The sequence below is a fragment of the Astyanax mexicanus genome, chromosome 2 (genome assembly GCF_023375975.1).
Source record: "Astyanax mexicanus isolate ESR-SI-001 chromosome 2, AstMex3_surface, whole genome shotgun sequence".
Lineage (NCBI taxonomy): Eukaryota > Metazoa > Chordata > Actinopteri > Characiformes > Acestrorhamphidae > Astyanax > Astyanax mexicanus.
Genome location: NC_064409.1, coordinates 19,478,118 through 19,499,059, shown reverse-complemented (window position 1 = coordinate 19,499,059; position 20,942 = coordinate 19,478,118). Strand labels below are relative to the sequence as shown.

The 20,942-nt window shown below is 34.5% G+C and overlaps 2 protein-coding genes across 2 annotated transcripts in view; both read right to left on the bottom strand.

The window, feature by feature from the left end:
* slco1d1 (solute carrier organic anion transporter family, member 1D1) overlaps nucleotides 1–14,198 on the bottom strand; it is a 34,880-nt gene extending 20,682 nt beyond the window's left edge. Inside the window, exons 1-6 of the mRNA XM_022671351.2 lie at nucleotides 14,134–14,198; nucleotides 8,977–9,033; nucleotides 3,469–3,610; nucleotides 2,316–2,448; nucleotides 1,561–1,685; nucleotides 48–194 (exon numbers count right to left, since the gene is read on the bottom strand). Of these exons, the coding sequence (XP_022527072.2) occupies nucleotides 48–194; nucleotides 1,561–1,685; nucleotides 2,316–2,448; nucleotides 3,469–3,610; nucleotides 8,977–9,027 (598 nt within the window). The 5' untranslated portion in view covers nucleotides 9,028–9,033; nucleotides 14,134–14,198. The remainder of the gene's footprint in view (nucleotides 1–47; nucleotides 195–1,560; nucleotides 1,686–2,315; nucleotides 2,449–3,468; nucleotides 3,611–8,976; nucleotides 9,034–14,133) is intronic.
* A 754-nt stretch (nucleotides 14,199–14,952) lies between these two features.
* LOC103032294 (mucin-19) overlaps nucleotides 14,953–20,942 on the bottom strand; it is a 45,019-nt gene continuing 39,029 nt past the window's right edge. Inside the window, exons 41-43 of the mRNA XM_049473697.1 lie at nucleotides 20,870–20,909; nucleotides 18,776–18,884; nucleotides 14,953–16,678 (exon numbers count right to left, since the gene is read on the bottom strand). Of these exons, the coding sequence (XP_049329654.1) occupies nucleotides 16,516–16,678; nucleotides 18,776–18,884; nucleotides 20,870–20,909 (312 nt within the window). The 3' untranslated portion in view covers nucleotides 14,953–16,515. The remainder of the gene's footprint in view (nucleotides 16,679–18,775; nucleotides 18,885–20,869; nucleotides 20,910–20,942) is intronic.

The following is a 20,942-nucleotide window of genomic DNA, read 5'->3' as shown; positions in this document are numbered from 1 at the left end:
AATTTGATTTGGCTATTATAGTTGAGAGTTGTCTGTTGCTTTCATACCCAGATATAACGCTGTGTTCTCCTCTCGGGCAAAATCATCCAGATAGGACAGTCCTAAAGGCATGACCGGCGTCTCTCCAATACCCCTCAGCATGTTTCCCAGAAACACATAGACCCACAACGATGATCCAGCCACTTGCTCACACTCTGCAGAGAGTAAAGACCAGGTTTAGACAGACATGCTTCAACAGGGGACAGCTATCAGATAACAGCGTCCCAAGCCTGGGACCAAGATTGTTTACAGGTCTGGGTAGGAAGTGTACACACAACAATCAGCGGCTATGGCAGAAAGAACAGGGGTTGGATAATGAAACTGAAACACCTGCTTTTAGACCACAATAATTTATTGTCCCGATGGACAGTTCTGGTGGAAACAGGAGAGTTGAGGTGCACATTGAATTCTGCCATGATTTGAGCAGCCGTGGTTTTATGTTTTTTGAATACAATCCGGGTTAGCACCCGAACATCCCTTTCAGACAGCTTCCTCTTGCATCCACAGTTAATCCTGTTGGATGTGGTTGGTCCTTCTTGGTGGTATGCTGACATTACCCTGGATACCGTGGCTCTTGATACATCACAAAGACTTGCTGTCTTGGTCACAGATGTGCCAGCAAGACGTGCACCAACAATTTGTCCTCTTTTGAGCTCTGGTATGTCACCCATAATGTTGTGCGCATTGCAATATTTTGAGCAGAACTGTGCTCTTACCCTGCTGATTGAACCTTCACACTCTGCTCTTACTGGTGCAATAATGTGCAATTAATGAAGATTGGCCACCAGGCTGCACCAATTTAGCCATGAAACCTCCCACACTAAAATGACAGGTGTTTCAGTGTCATTGTCCAACCCCTGTACATAATATATATTGTGCAAATGCTTTAGGCAACTGTGTTAATTTCAGCAAAGAAAAAGCTTCTGTGAAGTAAGTGTTTATTAGCTCAGTATAACACCAGCATTACAACGAAAACAAAGAGTAAATTTACAAAAAGAAGAGCTTTTATAGCCCTGTTTTACTTAAAACATCTCCTAATCTCTCCTCATCTGAGTTTAATAGAGTTATTTCTATCTCTCATCATATCAACACCTGGTTTGGTAAATTGGTAAATTTGGTAAATCAGGTGAGCTGTTGACGGAACTGAACATAATATACACATGCTGGCTGAGGAGCATCCAGGAGAAATCTGGAATTACACTTCTACTCTGTAACTGTTCTTCAGCTCGGCTCAGAGGATATAACACTCTTAGTTAAAAATGAGAAGTCCTTGTTACGTTTTACTGTATGTATGTTTATTTGCATCAGTTTAAATCATATGTGACGCTTTTTAGGTAAAGAGATAAATGGATTAGTGTTATTTGCTTTGGTGCCTAACACATGTATATGTTATACGGTGCTTTCTGGCTATTTTGATATTAAAGGGCTGAAATTACTTTGATTATCCAGAGTAGAGTTTTTACATTTAATACAGTCAAGCACTCAGATCTCTGCTGATTGGACGGTTTGACTGTCACTCACCTTTTTGATTCTCTGGTGAAGTCGGTTCCTCACCCTGTGGATGAGTTGTGTTGCCCAGGCAGGGCAGAATGGTCTCGGTGGTATTACCCTCAGAGAAGTGGGCAATTGTAGTTGCATATTTGTACCTGTTTTATAGGGAGATCACAGCTGCAGCACGTTTGCAAAAACACTGTAATGCACAGACTAATAGATATGAAGTTGATTTACTTTCATCTCACTATTCCAAAAATCTATCTATCTATCTATCTATCTATCTATCTATCTATCTATCTATCTATCTATCTATCTATCTATCTATCTATCTATCTATCTATCTATCTATCTATCTATCTATCTATCTATCTATCTATCTTTAGCCGATTTTATCAGTTTTGATGTCTTGTCATCTCAGAGTTGTGACAATACTAAATCATTAGTTTTATCTGCATGGTTAATCATGGGTGTATTTTAACAGTGCAGGCACAAGACCTGACAATAGACTGTTGAAGGGGTGAATCCTAAACTGCTATATAATGGACAGTTTAGTGTTGTTAGCCACTACACTAAACTGCACCTGTTCCACTTATCTTGTCATTGGTTGATTTTGAGCAGTGAATCTTAACCGTTGAATGGCAGGGTATATAGAGTAATGCTTTGAAAGATCTTTACAGTTTTATTATTAGTTAATGAATAAAAAAGTCAAATGATTAAAAACTGAAGAATAAATGTGCATCTCAAATAATGAATCACTGATGATCTGTGGTGCTGGAACTCACGGTCCCTGGAAGAAGTGGGGCAGAGCGGTGATAAAGGAGCTGACAGCCATAACCAAACAGCCCACGCCAATCAGCCGGGGTCGGTGGAGCTTCGCCCCGAAGTAACTCACAAACGCTATAATCAGCAGATTACCTGCAGACCAGAAGAAGAATTCACTCGGTTACTGACCAGACACATCCAACTGCTGTATTCTGAACTCTATTTAATTAGTTTAAATACAGTATCTGTTCACCTAAAGCTTTTTATCTCTTTTAATACACAGTATAATATGATTATTACAATCAATAAAAATGTTTACATCATTCTGTTTATTACAAATCATCATATACATCAAATCTTCACATAAAAATTATAATTAAATCTCATCACATCAGCAGCTGGTTTGATAAATTAATTATTATAGTTTATAAATTATTATATTATATTAATTAATAAATTATATTACAGTTTAATGATATTACTGTAAATCAGGTGAGCTGCTGATGGAATTGAATACATCCACAGAACCAAGCTTTGTTCTTTTTACACTATAAATTCTCTTATTGCCAAGAGAAATTATTTATAACAACATTTGCACAGATCTTTGTATGAGTTTGCCCTTATAAATCATTGTTAAAATAGTGTGCATGTTTAAATCAAGTAAACTGCGGAACATAATCTAATATAAAAACTCAGCATACTACACAGGCATGCCAAAAATCATGGGACCTGACTAGTATCGTGTCCCAAGATTTTTGGCACGTCCCACGGACTGCTAAAATATGTGTGTAGGGCTTCCTGCACTGAATGTGGGTATGATTTCTAATAGAGTTTAGATTTACATGGACAATTCAAGTCAGACACCTCCAGTCACGATAATTACATGTGACATTGTTGGTCAGGGAATATTAAAGTCACACACAACTGCAGAAATGGAATGTCCCGTTCATCTGCACCCACTATCAGGCCTCTATCAATAATAACAATAATTCACGTCACCTTGCCATGAGCATGCTAGCCAGTGTTCAACCCAACTGACAAGATAGTACCTCACAACTTCTATAGGTAAAGGTGTTCCCAAACAAATCCCTGAGGTAAAACTGATGTAAAAAGTCATGTGAGTCTGTCTGCATGTGTATAGTGGGTATACTGTAAGTGTGTGTTGGTTTGTACCAATTTCAAAGCTTCCATCGATGAATCCTATCAGAGAGCTGGGGATATCAAAGCGTCTCTCGATCTGCACCACCGAGCTCTTCATATAACTGCCCTGGAACGCTTTGGCGAAGTAGATAAAGGACATGGCGAACAGAAATAGCTGAAACATACACATACAGAAATAGAGAGAGAAAGAGCAAGAGAGAGAGATAATTATTTGATACACATTTAATAATAATAGACATTCCATCAGAATTCAACCATCAAGTTAAAACTAACTGGTTCAGACTTAAACAAATTCCCAAATTAAAATTAGCTGACTTGGTGCCAAGATGAAGAAATTGCTCTCTGAATGTACTTGTCCAGTCAAAACTTTGGGCAAATCTTCTCATTCGATGTTTTTCTCTATTTTATTATTTAATTTATTTTCTACACTGTTGATAAATGAAAATGAAAACAATTAACACATATGGGATTAATAAGAAGAAGAAATAATAAGAAATAAAATATTAAAAAATCATTAAAAAAAGTACTAATTTCAAATCAACATTTAATAAAAATATATATGTAAAACAGAACATTCTAAAATATCATAAAAAAATCAAATTTGACACATAAAAAGTTAAAAACATTATTAGATATTAAATAAGTAAATAGATAATAGTAAAAGTAAAGTAAAATGTTAAAAATGATAAGAAGTGATTAAATGAATAATAGAACTAAGAACAAGAATGAAAATATAAAACATTAAAATAAACAATAAAATAAATAAATAAAAGTAATAATAAATAAAAAAAATAAAATAAAGATTAAAATAATAAAAAAAGATAAACTAATAAAAGTCATTTAAAACATCTGTTTCTGTATAGCTGTTAACTGTATAGCTGTTTTCTTTAAGTATACATATTTTGGTTATTATTGTGTTTTTTAGAACAAATCCTTTTGTAGCAAAAATAATTTTTATTTGTCTGCTATCTGACATCTGCTGCACCCAGTAATGAGAGTTAAAGATTGAAGGCTTTAGGCTGAGTTGTGGGTCAGAGGCCTCCTGTAGGTTTATGCAATATTAACTCTCTCAGCTAATCATCAACAGCTTCCATTACCCAGCTCACCACCTGTACCTGACCCCTGACTCATCTCTACTCAGCCGAGTGAGACAAATCACTGCCAATCAAACCCCAGCAAATACAAACTTCCCACCAACTCCACAAACTCACTAATTCACCCTTACCAATAAATGAAATCAAATCCTCACAGCAATGTTCCAAAATCTAGTAGAATATCGTCCCTGGATAGTAGACACAGTTACTCCAACAAAAGCAGGATAAAAATTTGCGGATTTTGAAAGATTAATTAACGTTGATATTGTGACCATTTTTAAATGTTTTATTGTTCCACATGTAATAAACTATAGATTATATTCCCATTTTTTGGTTCACTCTACATTCTACATTGAACTCTCTTTAAACAGTATGGTTATTAAGAGTTATATGAGAGTTTATATAACAATGCTTCTATTAAGAATCATGAAGTCATGTGATTTTGATTCTAAGTTAAAATTTCAGCATTAATTTATACATATTTACACACACATATACATATAAGTCTCACAACCACTTAACATTAAACGTTGTACCAACTGCAACTGATATTCAAATGCATTTCAATGTTGAAGGTCAGTCATGTGCCAGCTTGTCGTTGACTGCCAGATGCTCTAATCGCTGCCACCACTGACCACCTATACCAATTGCGAGTTCAGAATCCAAGATAGCCACCTCAAACATCCACAATACTGCAGGCCTTTTCACACCCAGTACAAATTTGCGGATTTAAAAAATGTAAACGATTTTTAATGTAATGGAACTCTCAGTCCTGATGCTGTCAGTCTGCCTGCTCAAGACTCTTAACTGACGCTATGGCGTTCCCACTCTCCAAGTTACTAACTGGCTTCACCTGCCCTCCCCGGTATATATACCCCTCAGTTTGCTCAGTTCATTGCTGAGAATTGAATCTAGTTTTTCTACTGTAGCTCTTCTCTGATGTGTTTCATTGTTTTGCCTACTTCATTATTGACTCCTTTGTTGTATTATCGGTCATTGTCTTTTGCTTTGCCTATTCTATTGTTTACCTGCTGCCCACCGTATTTGTATTTTTGGATCTCCCTTTTGCCTCGTCCCTTGTATTGTTTTGTATGTTGTTTACATTTGCTGCCGTTCTGTTACTGACATTGCCGGTCCTTTACAATCCTTGTACCTTGTCCCTTTTGCAATAAACTCTGTTATTTTTCATCTGAGAGTGTCTGTCCCTGGTCTGGCCTTCGTGTTTTTGGATTTTTGTGGGATTTTTGGAAAAACTAGGACGGTTTAGGCACAATTTATAAAATGTCTAGATAATGAGGTGTTTGACATACATAATTCCCCAGCCGTTAAGCTCTGCTCTGGTCTATATTTATTAAAATGATAAATATAAGCTCCTCTCTGCTGCTGCTGCTGCTGCTATTTCAGGCTCATTTGTTTGCTCCACAGCCATAATGGCAGACCTCCACTGCTCAATGGTGCTCAGCTCTGATTGGTCAGTCTGGTTTTAATGCATCCAAAATCAAACAGGCTTCAATTTTTTTTATTTATTATGTAGCATCACTTTTAGTCTAAAAGTCATCAATAATATACTCACATTCCTTTTTTCTGATTGAATTGTTTTTTATATCTGCAAAAACTGGATGCTTAAAGAAGATGCCAGAAAGAGTTTTTTGGAGTGATGCCACAGCAGAAACATCCTGTAGAACACTGCAGATGAGCGTGTGTACCCAAACTTGGCCCGGTTGCCCTTGCACCCTGACCAACTTTGATTACCCCACCCCCTCCCTCCCCCACTCTGTGATCACATTGTGTTTACTGTTCTGGGCCAAAGCACACTCATGTCATCATGATGGTGCTATTATTTACTAAAAACTGTTAGAGTCACTTTCTAATAACTTTACGCAGATTTATCCTAGCCAATCCTTTTTACTGTAATCTGCACATATTTTTTTTTTTTTTCTGAAACAGTTCGCTTGTGGTGAGAACGTGACCTGGTCTTGATCCGACCCAGCTATCCAATATGCTTTTTTTAAATTGAGCTGAGCTAACTGAGCCAGATAATTTACCATTAGGTTATGAACAAATACTGTTTCTGCTGCTCCATGCTGTTTACACATCAAAAAGCGCAGTATGTGCAGCGTTCACTGCTCATAGCTAATTTTCAGCATTCTGTGTTTTTAAAAGCAGCTTTACACTGCACATATATATGCACTGGAATTCTCAATCTTCTTGCTATATTTACAAGCTATATTCTTGCTGCCGCACCAGACAGCGTCTGACCAATCAGAAGAAAGAAGGTATTAGAATGGTTTATTGATGCACATTGTGGTGCATTTATTTTTATGCCTGTGTGGAAACAAACCAAACAGAAGGAGACAATGCTGGAACCTAATACAGGTGTGAAAATGCCCTTTTATACTTAACAAATTAAGTTCTAAAATTCTAAAAGAAATTAAATATAAGCCACAGCAAAAGGACACATTTTTCTGGACAAGCTGAGAGATGCAACAGCAACATGTCATGTAATTTTACATTATTTAACACAAATATTACTCATAAGGTTATTAGTCTAGATGGAAACAGGGGTCCACGAGCACATAGTGGATTTTTTTTCGCCACCTGTTTTTTCTTAATCTTTGAAGTGTCTATTTTAAGGTTCTGACAGGTAACAGGATGAAATAATGTCCCATGATATTTATTTTTAACCCTTTAATGCATCTATGCTAATTCCGAACCGGAAAAAAATTATGAAGAAAATGCCATATCTCCTTGAGTTAACAACCTATACAGACAAATGAGCACACTTTTCCATACAATTCTGGGCCAATTAATTTAATGGATTGGTTATTTTTACGTTTTTTACATATTTTGACTTAATTATGGGACAAAAATATAAAAAAAAAATCAGAAAATGTTAATTTGCCTGTATTTTTTCACATTACACTAAAATCCTGTGCATTAAATAAAAACATCTTGGGATTTTTCTTAATCTTTGAAGTGTCTACTTTGAGATTTTGACAGGTAACAGGACAAAAAATGTCCTGTGGGGCTTATTTTTAACTTTTTACTGCATCTATTCCAATGCCGAACCTGAAAAATAATTAAGAAATTGGCATAGCTCCTTCATTTAAAAACCTATACAGACAAATGAGCACACTTTTCCACATAATTCTGGGTCAATAAATTCAATGGAATGGTTGTTTTTAAGTTTTTGACTTAATTCTGGGACAAAGAGATTTTAAAAAATAACAGAAAATGTTAAGGTCGCATGTATGTTTTCACATTATACTAAAATCCTGTGCACTGGATAAAAACATCTTGGGATTTTTCTTAATCCTTGAAGTGTCTACTTTATGATTCTGACAGGTAACAGGACAAAAATGTCTTGTGGGGCTTATTTATAACCCTTTACTTTAAATGAAGGAGCTATGCCAATTTCTTAATTATTTTTCAGGTTCGGCATTGGAATAGATGCAGTAAAAAGTTAAAAATAAGCCCCACAGGACATTTTTTGTCCTGTTACCTGTCAAAATCTCAAAGTAGACACTTTAATGATTAAGAAAAATATCAGGATGTTTTTTATTTAGAGTGCAGGAATTTAGTATAATAGGAAAACATACAGGCAAATTAACATTTTTTGCTAATTTTTGATATTTTTGTCCCAGAATTAAGTCAAAATATGTAAAAAACTTAAAAATAACCAATCCATTAAATTCCTTGGCCCAGAAGTGTATGGAAAAGTGTGCTCATTTGTCTGTATAAGTTGTTAACTCAAGGAGATATGGCATTTTCTTCATAAATATTTTCTGGTTCGGAATTAGCATAGATGCATTAAAGGGTTAAAAATAAATATCATGGGACATTATTTCATCCTGTTACCTGTCAGAACCTTAAAATAGACACTTCAAAGATTAAGAAAAAACAGGTGGCGAAAAAAAATCCACTATGTGCTCGTGGACCCCTATTTCCATCTGTTTCCATCAGAAGCACTAACGTGTCCGTTTCACCAAAGCTACATAGTGCAGTTAGCAGTGTGCCGAGCCCTGAGAAGCAATGATAGAGATGCTGTTCTCTATGTTACAGTTCTGCAGAGCATCAACACGGTTTTAAAGCAGTTACTTAAACAAAAATACAAACAGATTGTGATGCATTTACTGTATTTCTTTAAATGAACCCTTTTGCAACATTTTGCTTTTGAAGACATGTGGGAACCCAATGCGGTTTTGCATTGGCACTGATCCAGAGAACCACCTACCCTGCCTTAATAAATACAGATATACAGAAATTGAAATATAACTGCTTTTAAGTCGGCGTTTGGTCTGAGGTTATCTTTTGGTTTGGTGGATCCTCTTTAATCACTGCATCTCTGGAATTTAAATGAGGGTGATTTCCTGCAGAGAGAGAGACAGGGAGAGATAGAGAGAGAGACTGATAGAGAGACACTGACCTTTAGTTTGGAGCAGCATGGTTGTCGTGGTTGTTTTTTCTCCACACTCATGGTGCTCTGTAAGTGAAGGAGAGCGGTGAGGTTGATGAAGCAGCGCTGCACCTTTTCAAGCCTCATGTGCCACAACGCATTACTGTCAGCATGTGCAAAACAGCTTTTTTCTCCGCGCTATTGTTCGGCCCGTTAGAAAACAGGGGCCGAGGGGAAGGACCCCCGAGGGCCGATTTTGTAGAGACGCTTTCAGGAAATGCGGTACATTTCCTGGAAGAGGAAGGGTGTTGTGGAAAATCAAAGATTTCGGAGGGTAATGTGCCGGACCCCTTTCTGTGGGTAAACAGTGTGTGGACGGGGGTTTGATGATGAGGACAATGAACATTATGCTGGGAAGAGAAGGAAATATCATTACTGAAACTAGAAGCAGCAGAGGAATGCTTTGGAACGCACGCTGCATGTCCAAATATTTGTGGACACGCCTTCTAATGAATGCATTAGAAGTAATTTTTAATGTTTGCTGACAATAGGTTCATTAGGCGTCAGCACACTGGCAGCGTGCCTAATGCCAGGGGCACTCAGCAAGCTGGTGAAAAACAAAAAAGGCACTAACTGCAGGACATGAGGCCTGACCAGCTCTCAAAAAAGGTATGATGCACCACAAATTATAAAATAATCCACTAGTGGAACACTTTTTTATCAGAGGAGCTCATAACCAGACACCAGCAGGAGAGCACTACTATATCATCTCGCAATCAAAAGAACTTTGTTTTTTTAGATCAGTGGAAATGAGACCTTTTATCTCCTCATTTGTCATGAAATAATCAGGGGACAGGTCAGACCTCACAATAAAACTGCTTATTAGTTAAGTGTCCAGTCCATTTTTGCTAAAGATTGCTAAAGATTTTAGTTGTAAATTCTTCTTCTGCTTGACAATACCCCAAATTGAATCTAAGTTTACATACAGCTCTGTACAAAAATAATAGACCACTTAAAAATGATGAGTTTCTTTGATTTTACCAAATTGAAAATCCTTGGAATTGAATTAGGAGGAAGATGGATGATTACAAGCCATCAAACCAAGCTGAACTGCTTGAATTTTTGCACCAGGAGTGGCATAAAGTTATCCAAAAGCGGTGTGTAAGACTGGTGGAGGAGAATACAATGCCAAGATGAATGAAAACTGTGATTAAAAACCAGGATTATTCCACCAAATGTTGATTTCTGAACTCTTAAAACTTGTGAATATCAATATAAACTTGTTTTCTTTACATTATTTGAGGTCTGAATATTTTGAGACAAATGTTGTCTGTAGTTTATAGAATAAAACACTAATGTTGATTTTACTCAAAAAATAGCAAAATCAGAGAAACTGGTTTAGAAACTGAAGTGATCTCTTATTTTTTTCCAGAGCTGTATATTCTTCACAACTCCATCCAAGACACTTTGCAAAGAAATCCCTTTATATAATAACATAAATAATTCAAATTTAAGCAATGCATTATAAGTAAGGCATCCACAGATATAATCATTAAAACACATTGTCAAAATGTCCTGATACAGAAGACCCATCATCATCATCATCATCATTACTTATAGAAGGAAGGGGCATTCTAGTGGGCACGCAATCACTTTTTTCCTATGAAAGGGCAACTAATAGAAAGCTTAGTCTCATTTTTGCCACTCTAGAGGGCACTTTACAACCCCCCCCCCCCCTCTCCCTCCCTGAGTCCACCAGTGGGCAGGTGGTCTAGAGGGGTATAAGGCCCCTAGCACTGAACTGTGGAGCAGTTACTTTCATTTTCATCCGGTACTTTTACATTGGATAACTTATCGCTACACTACATGGACAAAAGTATTGGGACGCACCTCTTGATCACTAAATTTAGGTGTTTGATTCAGTGCCATTAACATAATTGTATAAAATTTTGCCCTAAGCCATGCAGTCAGCCTGTGAAAGAGTTAGTGGAGCTTTAGTGAAAGTGTGGGTGGAGCTAAGGAGCTGACTGAACTGGAGCATCATTATTATCAGTTATTTTCTGTACTTTTGTAACTCATTTGGTACCACTTTAAAATGCAGCGCCTTTATAAAGAGTTTATAAATAGTTTATAATGAGTTTATTAATATAATAAAGTAGGTTGTAAATACTTAAAAAAACATTAATATTAAGATAAATAAATAGCAACACATAAACAGAAAGGACAACAGTGACCTGTCATTTGCCAGCATTATGAACATACAGTGGCTTGCAAAAGTATTCATACCCCTTAAACTTTTTCATATTTTGTTACATTACAACCACAAACAAATCTATTTCTTTAGAATTTATTGTGAAAGACCAACACAAAGTGGTATACAAATGTGAAGTGAAAAAAAATGAAAAGTGTGCTGTGCAAAAGTATTCAGCCCCCCTGAGTCAATACTTTGTGGAACCACCTTGGATCTCTGCATTTCGTCCAGAGTCACCATGAGCCTCTTGGCTGCGTCTCTGATTAGAGATCTCCTTGCTCGGCCTGTACGTTTAGGTGGACAACCTTTTTTTGGTAATGTGACAAAATATGGAAGTTCAAAGTTGAATAAATACTATTGCAAGCCACTGTACCTAATACAATATGTTTAATATGTGATAATATAGCACATTATGATTGCTAAATAAATATTTAATCTGGGTAAATGAGCAAAATTATTAACATATATTTTAATGTTAAATAACGGAAAAGACAAAGATCAGTATCCAGAAAGATTTAACAGTATTAATGAATGTGGAATCAGTATTTAGTAAATGGTCGGCCACTGCTACCCATTCTATGAATTTGTGGTAGCTGCTTATTAATGTATTTTAAAAAAAAGTATTTACAGCCTAATTAATAACCATTGGTAAATTCATTTATAAGCTATTTATAAACCCTTTATAGATAAGTCATTTTTTAAGTGGTAATGGCTATTAATAAATTATAAATAAATATGTAAAAAAAAATTACATTTTAGTTTTTTTTTTTATTTAAAAAGAATAACTGATTTTCTCCCGAAAGTTAAAACTGGTTAATACATGGTAATTCATTTAAAGGGCTCAGTTATTGATTTGGCCTGATTTAGATTAGATACGTCGGCCTCCTGTAGATTATCTACAGCTGTTTAAATAGTTAACAGGCTGTTATGCCAACTAAAATGGGATTTGGTAAGAATTAGGATTATAATCAGGATACGGTTTAGTAAAAGAGCTAAGATTAGAATGAGGACGTGGTTTAGAAATAAGATTTGATTTAAGTTTAGATACATACATTAATAAATAAAGGTAGATGTAATAAAGATTTAATGTAATGTAATTTAAGGCTGAATAAAAACATCCACAATGCATTTAATGTGTCTTAATTAAATAATATTTAATATTTTACAGATTATATTGAAAAACTTGATTTCAGACTTTTGAAATACATTGACTGATAGATGTTTTATATGATATGACCTCTGTGTATTACATATTTAAATATATTTAAAATATTTTCCTCTTATTAAATTTATTAAATTTTTAGTACATATATATATATATATATATATATATATATATATATATATATATATATATATATATATATATACTGTAAAAATATATATTTCATTTTAATAACTAGAGGCTTTGTTGTTTTTAGGAAACAACTTGTGTTAGATGTTAGATGTTATTATTGACCTAAAATAAGATTAAGAATAATTTGTTTTAAATATTCATACTTAAAGTAATAACTATTTTACTTTGATTACTTTTTCAAATAGGTCTATTTACTACAAACCTTTTTATATACACTCTAAAAAACAGAGGTACGATATGAGTACTTTTTTGTACTGAAGGGTACATTCTTCATAATTGTACCCTCAAAGGTACAGTATTGGTCTTTACAGGGTCAGATTTGTTCCCTCTGAAGTACAAAGCCATTTCTAACAGCAATAAGTACAAAATTGTACCATTTATTCAGCCAAAAGGTACATTCAGTATTCTGTATCACTGCACTAATACACAATATATATTTTAATTGCACATTTTTTATTTAAAAACCAGACAATTTTGGATCATCAAGTTCTCGACACATATTTAGTTGATGATAATGTTTATAATTTTTATAATCTTTATTGGCACAAAAACCATGGGTACAAAAAAGGACTTTCACTGAAAGGTACTTTTTTGTACCTCAATATAAGGTACAGCCCCAGCGACAAGCTTTGTACTCTTTTAAGTACAAATCTGTACTTATATTTCTTAGAGTGTAGCACCTTTAATAAAAAATACAATAATAAAAAAATATGTGAAAACTAATAAGCAGAGTCTTATCAAACGTAAAATATATAATATAGGGAATAAAAACTGTGAACTGTGAATCTACAGCTCTGGAAAAAATACATTTCTAAAACAGTTTCTCTGATTTTGCTATTTATATGTTTGCTATTTATATTTATATGAGTAAAATGAACATTGTTGTTTTATTCTATAAACTACGGGCAACATTTCTTCCAAATTCCAAATAGAAATATTGTCACTTAGAGAATTTATCGGCAGAAAATGAGAAATGACTGAAATAACAAAAAATAGCTTTCAGACCTCAAATAATGCAAAGCAAACACATTCATATTCATAAAGTTCAGATATTTGGTGGAATAACCCTGTTTTTTAATTACAGTTTTATGCATCTCTGCATGTTCTCCTCCACCAGTCTTACACACTGCTTTTGCATAACTTTTTTTCCAGAGCTGTATAATAAATAGCATATGGATATTTGGAATGTGTAAAAAATATGTTTAATGTTTAAAAGCCACATAGGACTTATTGAAGAACCAATTTATATTCAGTTTGGTGTAAGAGGTGTGAGAGGTAAGAACATTTTATTTAGAGAGATTTGTTACGTTTTAAAGCTTCTAGACTGCGCTCTTCACTATTCACACTCTTCCTCATTTTTTAAGCTAGTTCTTTATTTTTATATTTAGTTCTTTATATTTTAGGCTATATCAAAATTAACATAATAATGTAATATTCAGCAACGTGTAATATAGCTTGTAATATTCAGCAACAACAAGCTAGTTAAAGATAGTTTGAATACACTTAGAACTTCCCACAGCTCAAAGCTGAGAAAGTGAGAAAGTGAGAGAGCAGTGAGAGAGAAAGTGCGAGGGTTTACCTGTCCTGCAGCCCAGCTTCTCCAGACTAGCAGAGTGGGCGAGAGACAGAGAGAGAGAGAGAAGGAGAGAGGCTGAGCAGGACTTTGCTCCAGCTATTAAAACATGACCCCTAACCAGTAACCCAGCATTCGTCTGGATCTGTTGATCATGTCAGTCGATCATTCTCGTCAAACGTGACTTTACAAACAGGAGGATCTCCATCAGCGGAATCCACAGAGTTTCAGCAGCAGCTCAGAATGTTTGAGTTGATTCAGTTAGTTAATGGCTAATAAAGCCCTGCCTGTTTCATATATAAATACACTGCATTGTTTATTCTAGCTAGACTAATGAGAAACGTACATACTAATTAAAAATAATATTAAATAATACAGTAAACAGAAGTATATAGAGATATACAGTATATTTATAGAGAGAGATATACAGTATATAGAACACAGTTTATAGAAGTCCTTCTGTTTTTATTCATTCTTTATAAACTATTATACTCCTTTTACCCTATTTTTAATACTCAGGACCCCACAGCAGAGACCACCACAGAGCAGCTATTATTATTATGATTATTTGAGGGGATGCGTCATTATTCTCAGAACTACAGTGATTAGCACTGATTAGCATGGTGGTGGTGTATGGTGGTGTTATAGTGCTGCTGGAGTTCTTAAACACTGCGTTCTCCACTCACTCACAAGTACCGCTTGTATGAGATCAATGTCAATAAACAAATATGCATCAATAACACATGATATTAACACAGTATATAGTTTATAACAACCCTAATTAAAGGCTGGTGTTATGACAAAAAATGACTACATATTCCAGACCACAATATATAGATTATTTAATGATTAAAAGGCATTATTAAAAGGCAATGTGATTTTACAATTGTATGCATAAAGTGCTTTAAAGAACAAAAGAGAGAACAAAAGACCAAAACAGTTAACAGATCAACTGTATGTGAAAGTTGAACAGTGAAACCTGAGATTATATAAAACAAAATGCTTAGTACCAATTCACACCATCTTTTTCGTTCTAGTTTCTATATAAATGCACTAAAAATGAATAGTAATAAAAATAATTATGACATGATAATATTCTGCTGTTGGCACTACAATAACTTTAATAAATTTACCTGACCTAAAATATTTTATTTGAGAGTATCTTGAGTTGTTTCAAATTTCTTATATTACTATATTACTTTATACTACAGATGTTCATATCGTATAACTAATTTATAATCTGAATGAATGTTGCAGAATCAGGTGAATCAAAGAATCAATTATCTGGTGTCTAGCCCAGTGAGTCTGATTAGTATAGTGCACCACCTGGTGGGCAGAATTACATTTCTTTATATTACTTTTTATATTTAAACCATATCCAACATATATATCATAAATCATAACTGATTTATAATCTGAATCATGTTATACAGTCAGGTGAATCAATTGCCACAGTCACACCCACTGATTCTGGTTGAAAGCAGTGTTGCCCAGAACTGCAGAAGCTCTACTTATTTAATATTAAAAATCATTTACTACAATTCAAGCAAAACATAATTAAGACACTTGTGTAATTTACTGCATATCTTAAAACTTAGTGATTTGAAAGGTAACAGTATATAGCCGAAGACTGAACAATCAACTTAACTTAAAAAAGTAAGAATGCTGTTTTTTTGTCTATAATGCACAGGAAAACAGACTAACATTCTACTATAAAACCTATATAGCAAATAAATCAAATTCACTAAAATATATATATATATTTTTTCCATTGCATTGGAAGTCTGTGTGTAATATTTTATATATATTTTATTTTTTATAATGACCTATTAATTTTAATAAACCATAGCAAAACAGTAAAGTCATAATTAAATTAGTATTAGCAAAAATTACTTTTTATTTTGCCTCAATGGCTCTTGTACTACTGTTGTCTTAGTGTTTTTGCAGTGGGCAGGGCCAAGTAACTGATTCATTGGTTTATAAACTTGTTCATTGGCTGGTTCATGGTCTATTCTGATGGACAACAGCTCATAAATTGTGTTTTTTAATAAAGAAAATATATTGTAATGGATGCTGAGTCTGAAAGGGTTCATTAAAATAGCCTTTTTTAAAATAACTCTTTTGCACTGTTACCATTTTTCTATTTATTAATATTTCACTATGATTTTAATGATACAGATTTAAACACACAATTTAAGGACACAATAAAACACCACATATCATAAAAAAGGCAAAAAAGCAAAGAGACAATCAGTGCAAATCTTCATCAAATAAATCAATCACTTAAATCAAATCAAACAACATTGAAATATATAAAGCCCACATCCCCATTTCATCCCCACTTTATTGTAATGCTAAAGCTAATGCTGATCTGAAGCTGGTGGGATTTCAGGCGTCAGGCTGGCACTCACAGCTGGTGACGTGATTGTAGGCGTAGTGGGTGGGGGCGGCACCTTTACAGCTCAGAGAGAGCTTCCTGGTTTCAAACTTTTTCTCCCGACAGCAGCGGCGCTCCGGCTCCAGCTGCAGCACCTCTCCAGACCTCACCCACCTACACCAACACATACACACACACACACCAATGAACGCAGTTCATAGAAACTGGGAGATACAGCACCAGTCAAAATATGGACACATCTTAAATTTATTGTTTTAACATCTTGTGTCATTTTAACTGCATTGTAGATTAACCCTCCTGTTATGTTTATTTGTCAGGAATAGCATTGATGTTCCTGGCTCAGTTTGACACGGTGCATATTCAATTATACTAAAGTCAATGTCTGAAAACAAAAAAATCCAATCAATCAATGTGAATTAGGGGTGGGCGATATGGCCCTAAACTAATATCACAATTGTTTTGCGATAACGATACTCTTGGCGATATGACAAAACGCTGAATTAAAAAATTATTTTAAGAATACACTACTGCAACAAAATAAAAATTCTATTTTATTATTACATACGATATGATATTACACACCCCTAACTGAGATATTAAAAAAATACAAGAATTTTATTAGATTTGTAACAGAAGTCAATGATTCAGAATGTCATGATACTAATTATGCTTTCCATAAATCCAGGATTAAAGTAAAATAAATTATACTGGAAAATGGGTTGGGTGATATGGCACGATATTTTAGGGTATAATATCGTTGACAATATTTAAAAAAAATGACTATATTATCGTGTACGATATGATATGGCACACCTCTAGTGTGAATTTTTAATTACTAACTCTATTACTAATTATTCTATCAATATTTAGTGCAGTGTTTCTTACCTCTAACAGGTAATGGCTCAATTAGGATAATTCACTCATTTTCTTAAGAAAATATTCAAACTTAAATGTTTCACTACTTCATTACTTTTGAAAGACCAACATATAAAACACAATAGTTTTACATAACATTGAAATACAAAATTACAATTTTTGTTTTAGTTTTAGTTTTTGCAGGGGGTGGTTGCAAATATGTGAAATAAATCATTTTTATATTATATGTTGATTACAGTAATTAAGGCAAACAGAAGACTTACTAAAAAAATCCTTTTAAATATTTTTCCTAGATCTTCAAACTTTAACATGGGTCAATTTGACCTGTAACATAATAGGAGGGTTAGAATTTTCTCAGTCAGCTTTATGAGGTAGAGTCATCTGGAATGTGTTTCAGTTAACAGCTGTGCTGAACATGTGTTTGAGAGCATCAGTTGTAAAGTTGTGAAGAGGTAGAGTTAAGATACAGTGGATAGTTCTATTTGATAAATGTTCCAATGAACATTATGACAGGAACTACTCAACTTAATTAAGATAAAAAATAGCTTTAAGAAATGAAGGTCAGTCAATAAGAAAAAATTAAAGAACTTTAAAAGACCATCAAAAACATCATGATGAAACTGGCTCTCATCAGGACCACCCGGAGAAAGGAAGTTTAGGAGTTACCTCTGTTGCACATGATAAGTGACAGCACTCCAGATAAGAGCACCTAAATGCTTCATAGAGTATTTTGGTTTGTTTAACTCTTTTAAGTTACCATATGATTCCTTATGTGTTCCTTAATATGTGTCTGGATGATTTCAGTACTAATTTACAATATAGGAAAAAATAAATACATACAACTTTGAACTGGTTACTGTATGTGCATCACTATAACTAACAACTGGTGTTGTATAGCTTATCACTACTGCTCTGCAAACCTTGTACTGTATCTCCATTTTTTTTTTTTTTTTTTCAAATTTCACTTTTTTACAGAATTTAAATCTGCCAGTTGTTCTTTACTTCATTAAAAGTTTACTTTCATTAAAAGTTAAGCAGGTTTTTCCTTCTCATGTAAAATGACCTGTTTGATGATACAGTTTTTTTCTTTTTGAATTGCTCAAAAAGGTAAGGGTTGTTATCAGTAAATAATGTCTCAAATATTGATAAAAAGAATGAACCACATCAAAATCTAAAATAAATAATTATATATTATAAAAATATGAGATAGTTAGCTGTGTGTTTCTTACTATGAGACTAGTTTAACTGGTGTGAGCATTATATACTTTTAGTTTTAAACAGTAACTTTTCTCTTAGTATTTTTACTAAATAACACATTTTGTCTAACCCAACTTTTCCCATAAGGCTTTCTTTTATGTAGATAGTGAGTCTTACATGGTGTTTGATTGGCAGTGTCCTTCACAGCTGGGTATCTTCACCTCCTGAGTGCAGCCTTCCAGGGTGACAGTCATTGTGGTCATCCTGACTGCACAGCTTACATTACCTAGAATTGTACACAAGTTAAAAGACTGTGTTGTCTATTCCTACACTCTTTAAACATCTTTACAGTAAAAGGGGTGGTTCTATATACAATAGACCATCTAAAGGCTTAAAAGGTACCTAGCTTCAATGAAGTATCTATATGATTCCAATATTGACACAACAAACAACCCTTGTTTAATAGTACATGGATTAAGTCTGACGTTCACACAGCAGGTAAAAGTGGCACAAATCTAATGCTCTCTATAAATCCAATGTTTATTTGAACTTATCTGACATTTATCTTAATGGTTAATGCTTCTAACCAGAAGCTCATGCTCTAAACTTCAAATTAAGTTTTAGTTTCATCACCTTCAACATCAGGATTTATCAAGTGTCTGCACTAAAAATGCATTCCAGCTTTTCTTTGGATTGTGTCCTTGCTTTCTTTAAACTTTCTTCTTTCCTCTAACACTGCAGCAACATACTCCTGTGGCCACATTTGGCCAATTCATTAGGAACACAGCTGATCTTTCTCATTTAATTTAAAGAGAGACATCAGTTTGAATGTTTATGAGGATTACCACCTCACTATCACACAACTGAAACTCCTCCTCACAGCTTTTGTTTATCATCCCTTCTCCTAATGCACATTGTTTTCCTACAGCTTGACATAAGTGCCAGAAATGTCAGAAAAGAATGAATTTGGGACACTTTTACATGCTGTAAACCTGTAACCTCAAGCCTTGGATATTCACATTCATAAAATAATCTAGATAAACTAGATAAACTGCTGGACTGACACTAATCACCATAGGTTGGAGCTGAGTGGCTCCATTTTAATCAAAAGCAGCTAAATGTAGTCAGAAGATGTTCACTCTGATTGTTCAATTCTAAGTATAGATATGGAAAAAAAATCTAAATAAATAAAAAGGTTTTCCTTGCTTTGTTTCCTTTTAAAGCTTTGGGGTTGTTGTTACAGAGCCTTTCTTTGTTTTCCCTCTTTTCTTCCTGAGTCCTTGACTAGCCCCACTACTGGCCTTGCTGGAGGTCTGAGCAGGTGGGGCGCTTACAGGGAAGTCCTAGTTTCCTATACTTTGAAGTTCACACTGCCTACTGCTAAATTCCGTGAGTCTGTAGTTTAATTAGTAGTGTAATCCTCTGTATTTAGGCCTTCAATACTCATTTCTAGGTCTGTGTATTGGCAAGTACGTGGCAATATGATGAGTATAATTATACAGGGGTTACGATTCAAAAGATTGTGATTGTGTTTCGATACGGTAACCAGGCCAATTAAACTATATTGGATTTTTTTTCACGATCAAATGAAAAAAAAAATGGTCATAGTACACTAACATGACAAAAGTCAGGGGATAGCAGCATGTTGACTAAATCTTACATCAGGGAACGGCTTTGGAACACCCACACCTGTGTACGTTGTGAGGTTACGGGATTCATCAGGTATATAACATTCCTCTATCCACAGTGTCGTTTGTGTATGGGGAATCCATCATAGAAGGCATTACCACTCACAGTGGACAGTAGTGCAGTAGATGGTAATGATCGTAACCGGCTGTGTCTGGATAGGATTGTCCATGTTATCAGACAAAGAGACTCTAGCAGAAACCATTATATACACATTCAATATAAGAGATCCCACAGATGTATCCCTCAGATCACAGATTTTTAGCTTCCATGGAACATGGCAAAAGTCACGGGACAAAATAACATGGCATTTAGCAACAAAATGTTTCATATTTTATATCCCAGTTTTGAAGAAATCCTGGGTCAGAGCAGTGAGTCAGCCATGCTACAGCATCTCTGGAGCAGAGAGGGGTAATGGTGATTCTTTATTAGACTTTTAGGTTTGAACCCCACAACCCTTTTATCAATAACCCAGATCTCTAAATACTAAACCACTACTTTAAAACCGATATTTCACATATGGTTAATCAAAAAAGGTAATAAATATATAAGAAGAATAAGAAGAAGAATGTGTCAGCAACATACATGAGAAGCAGCAGTGGTGTTCGTCCCACACACGGAGCTCCTACAAGCAAAGAAACGCAGAACATTTAAAGAG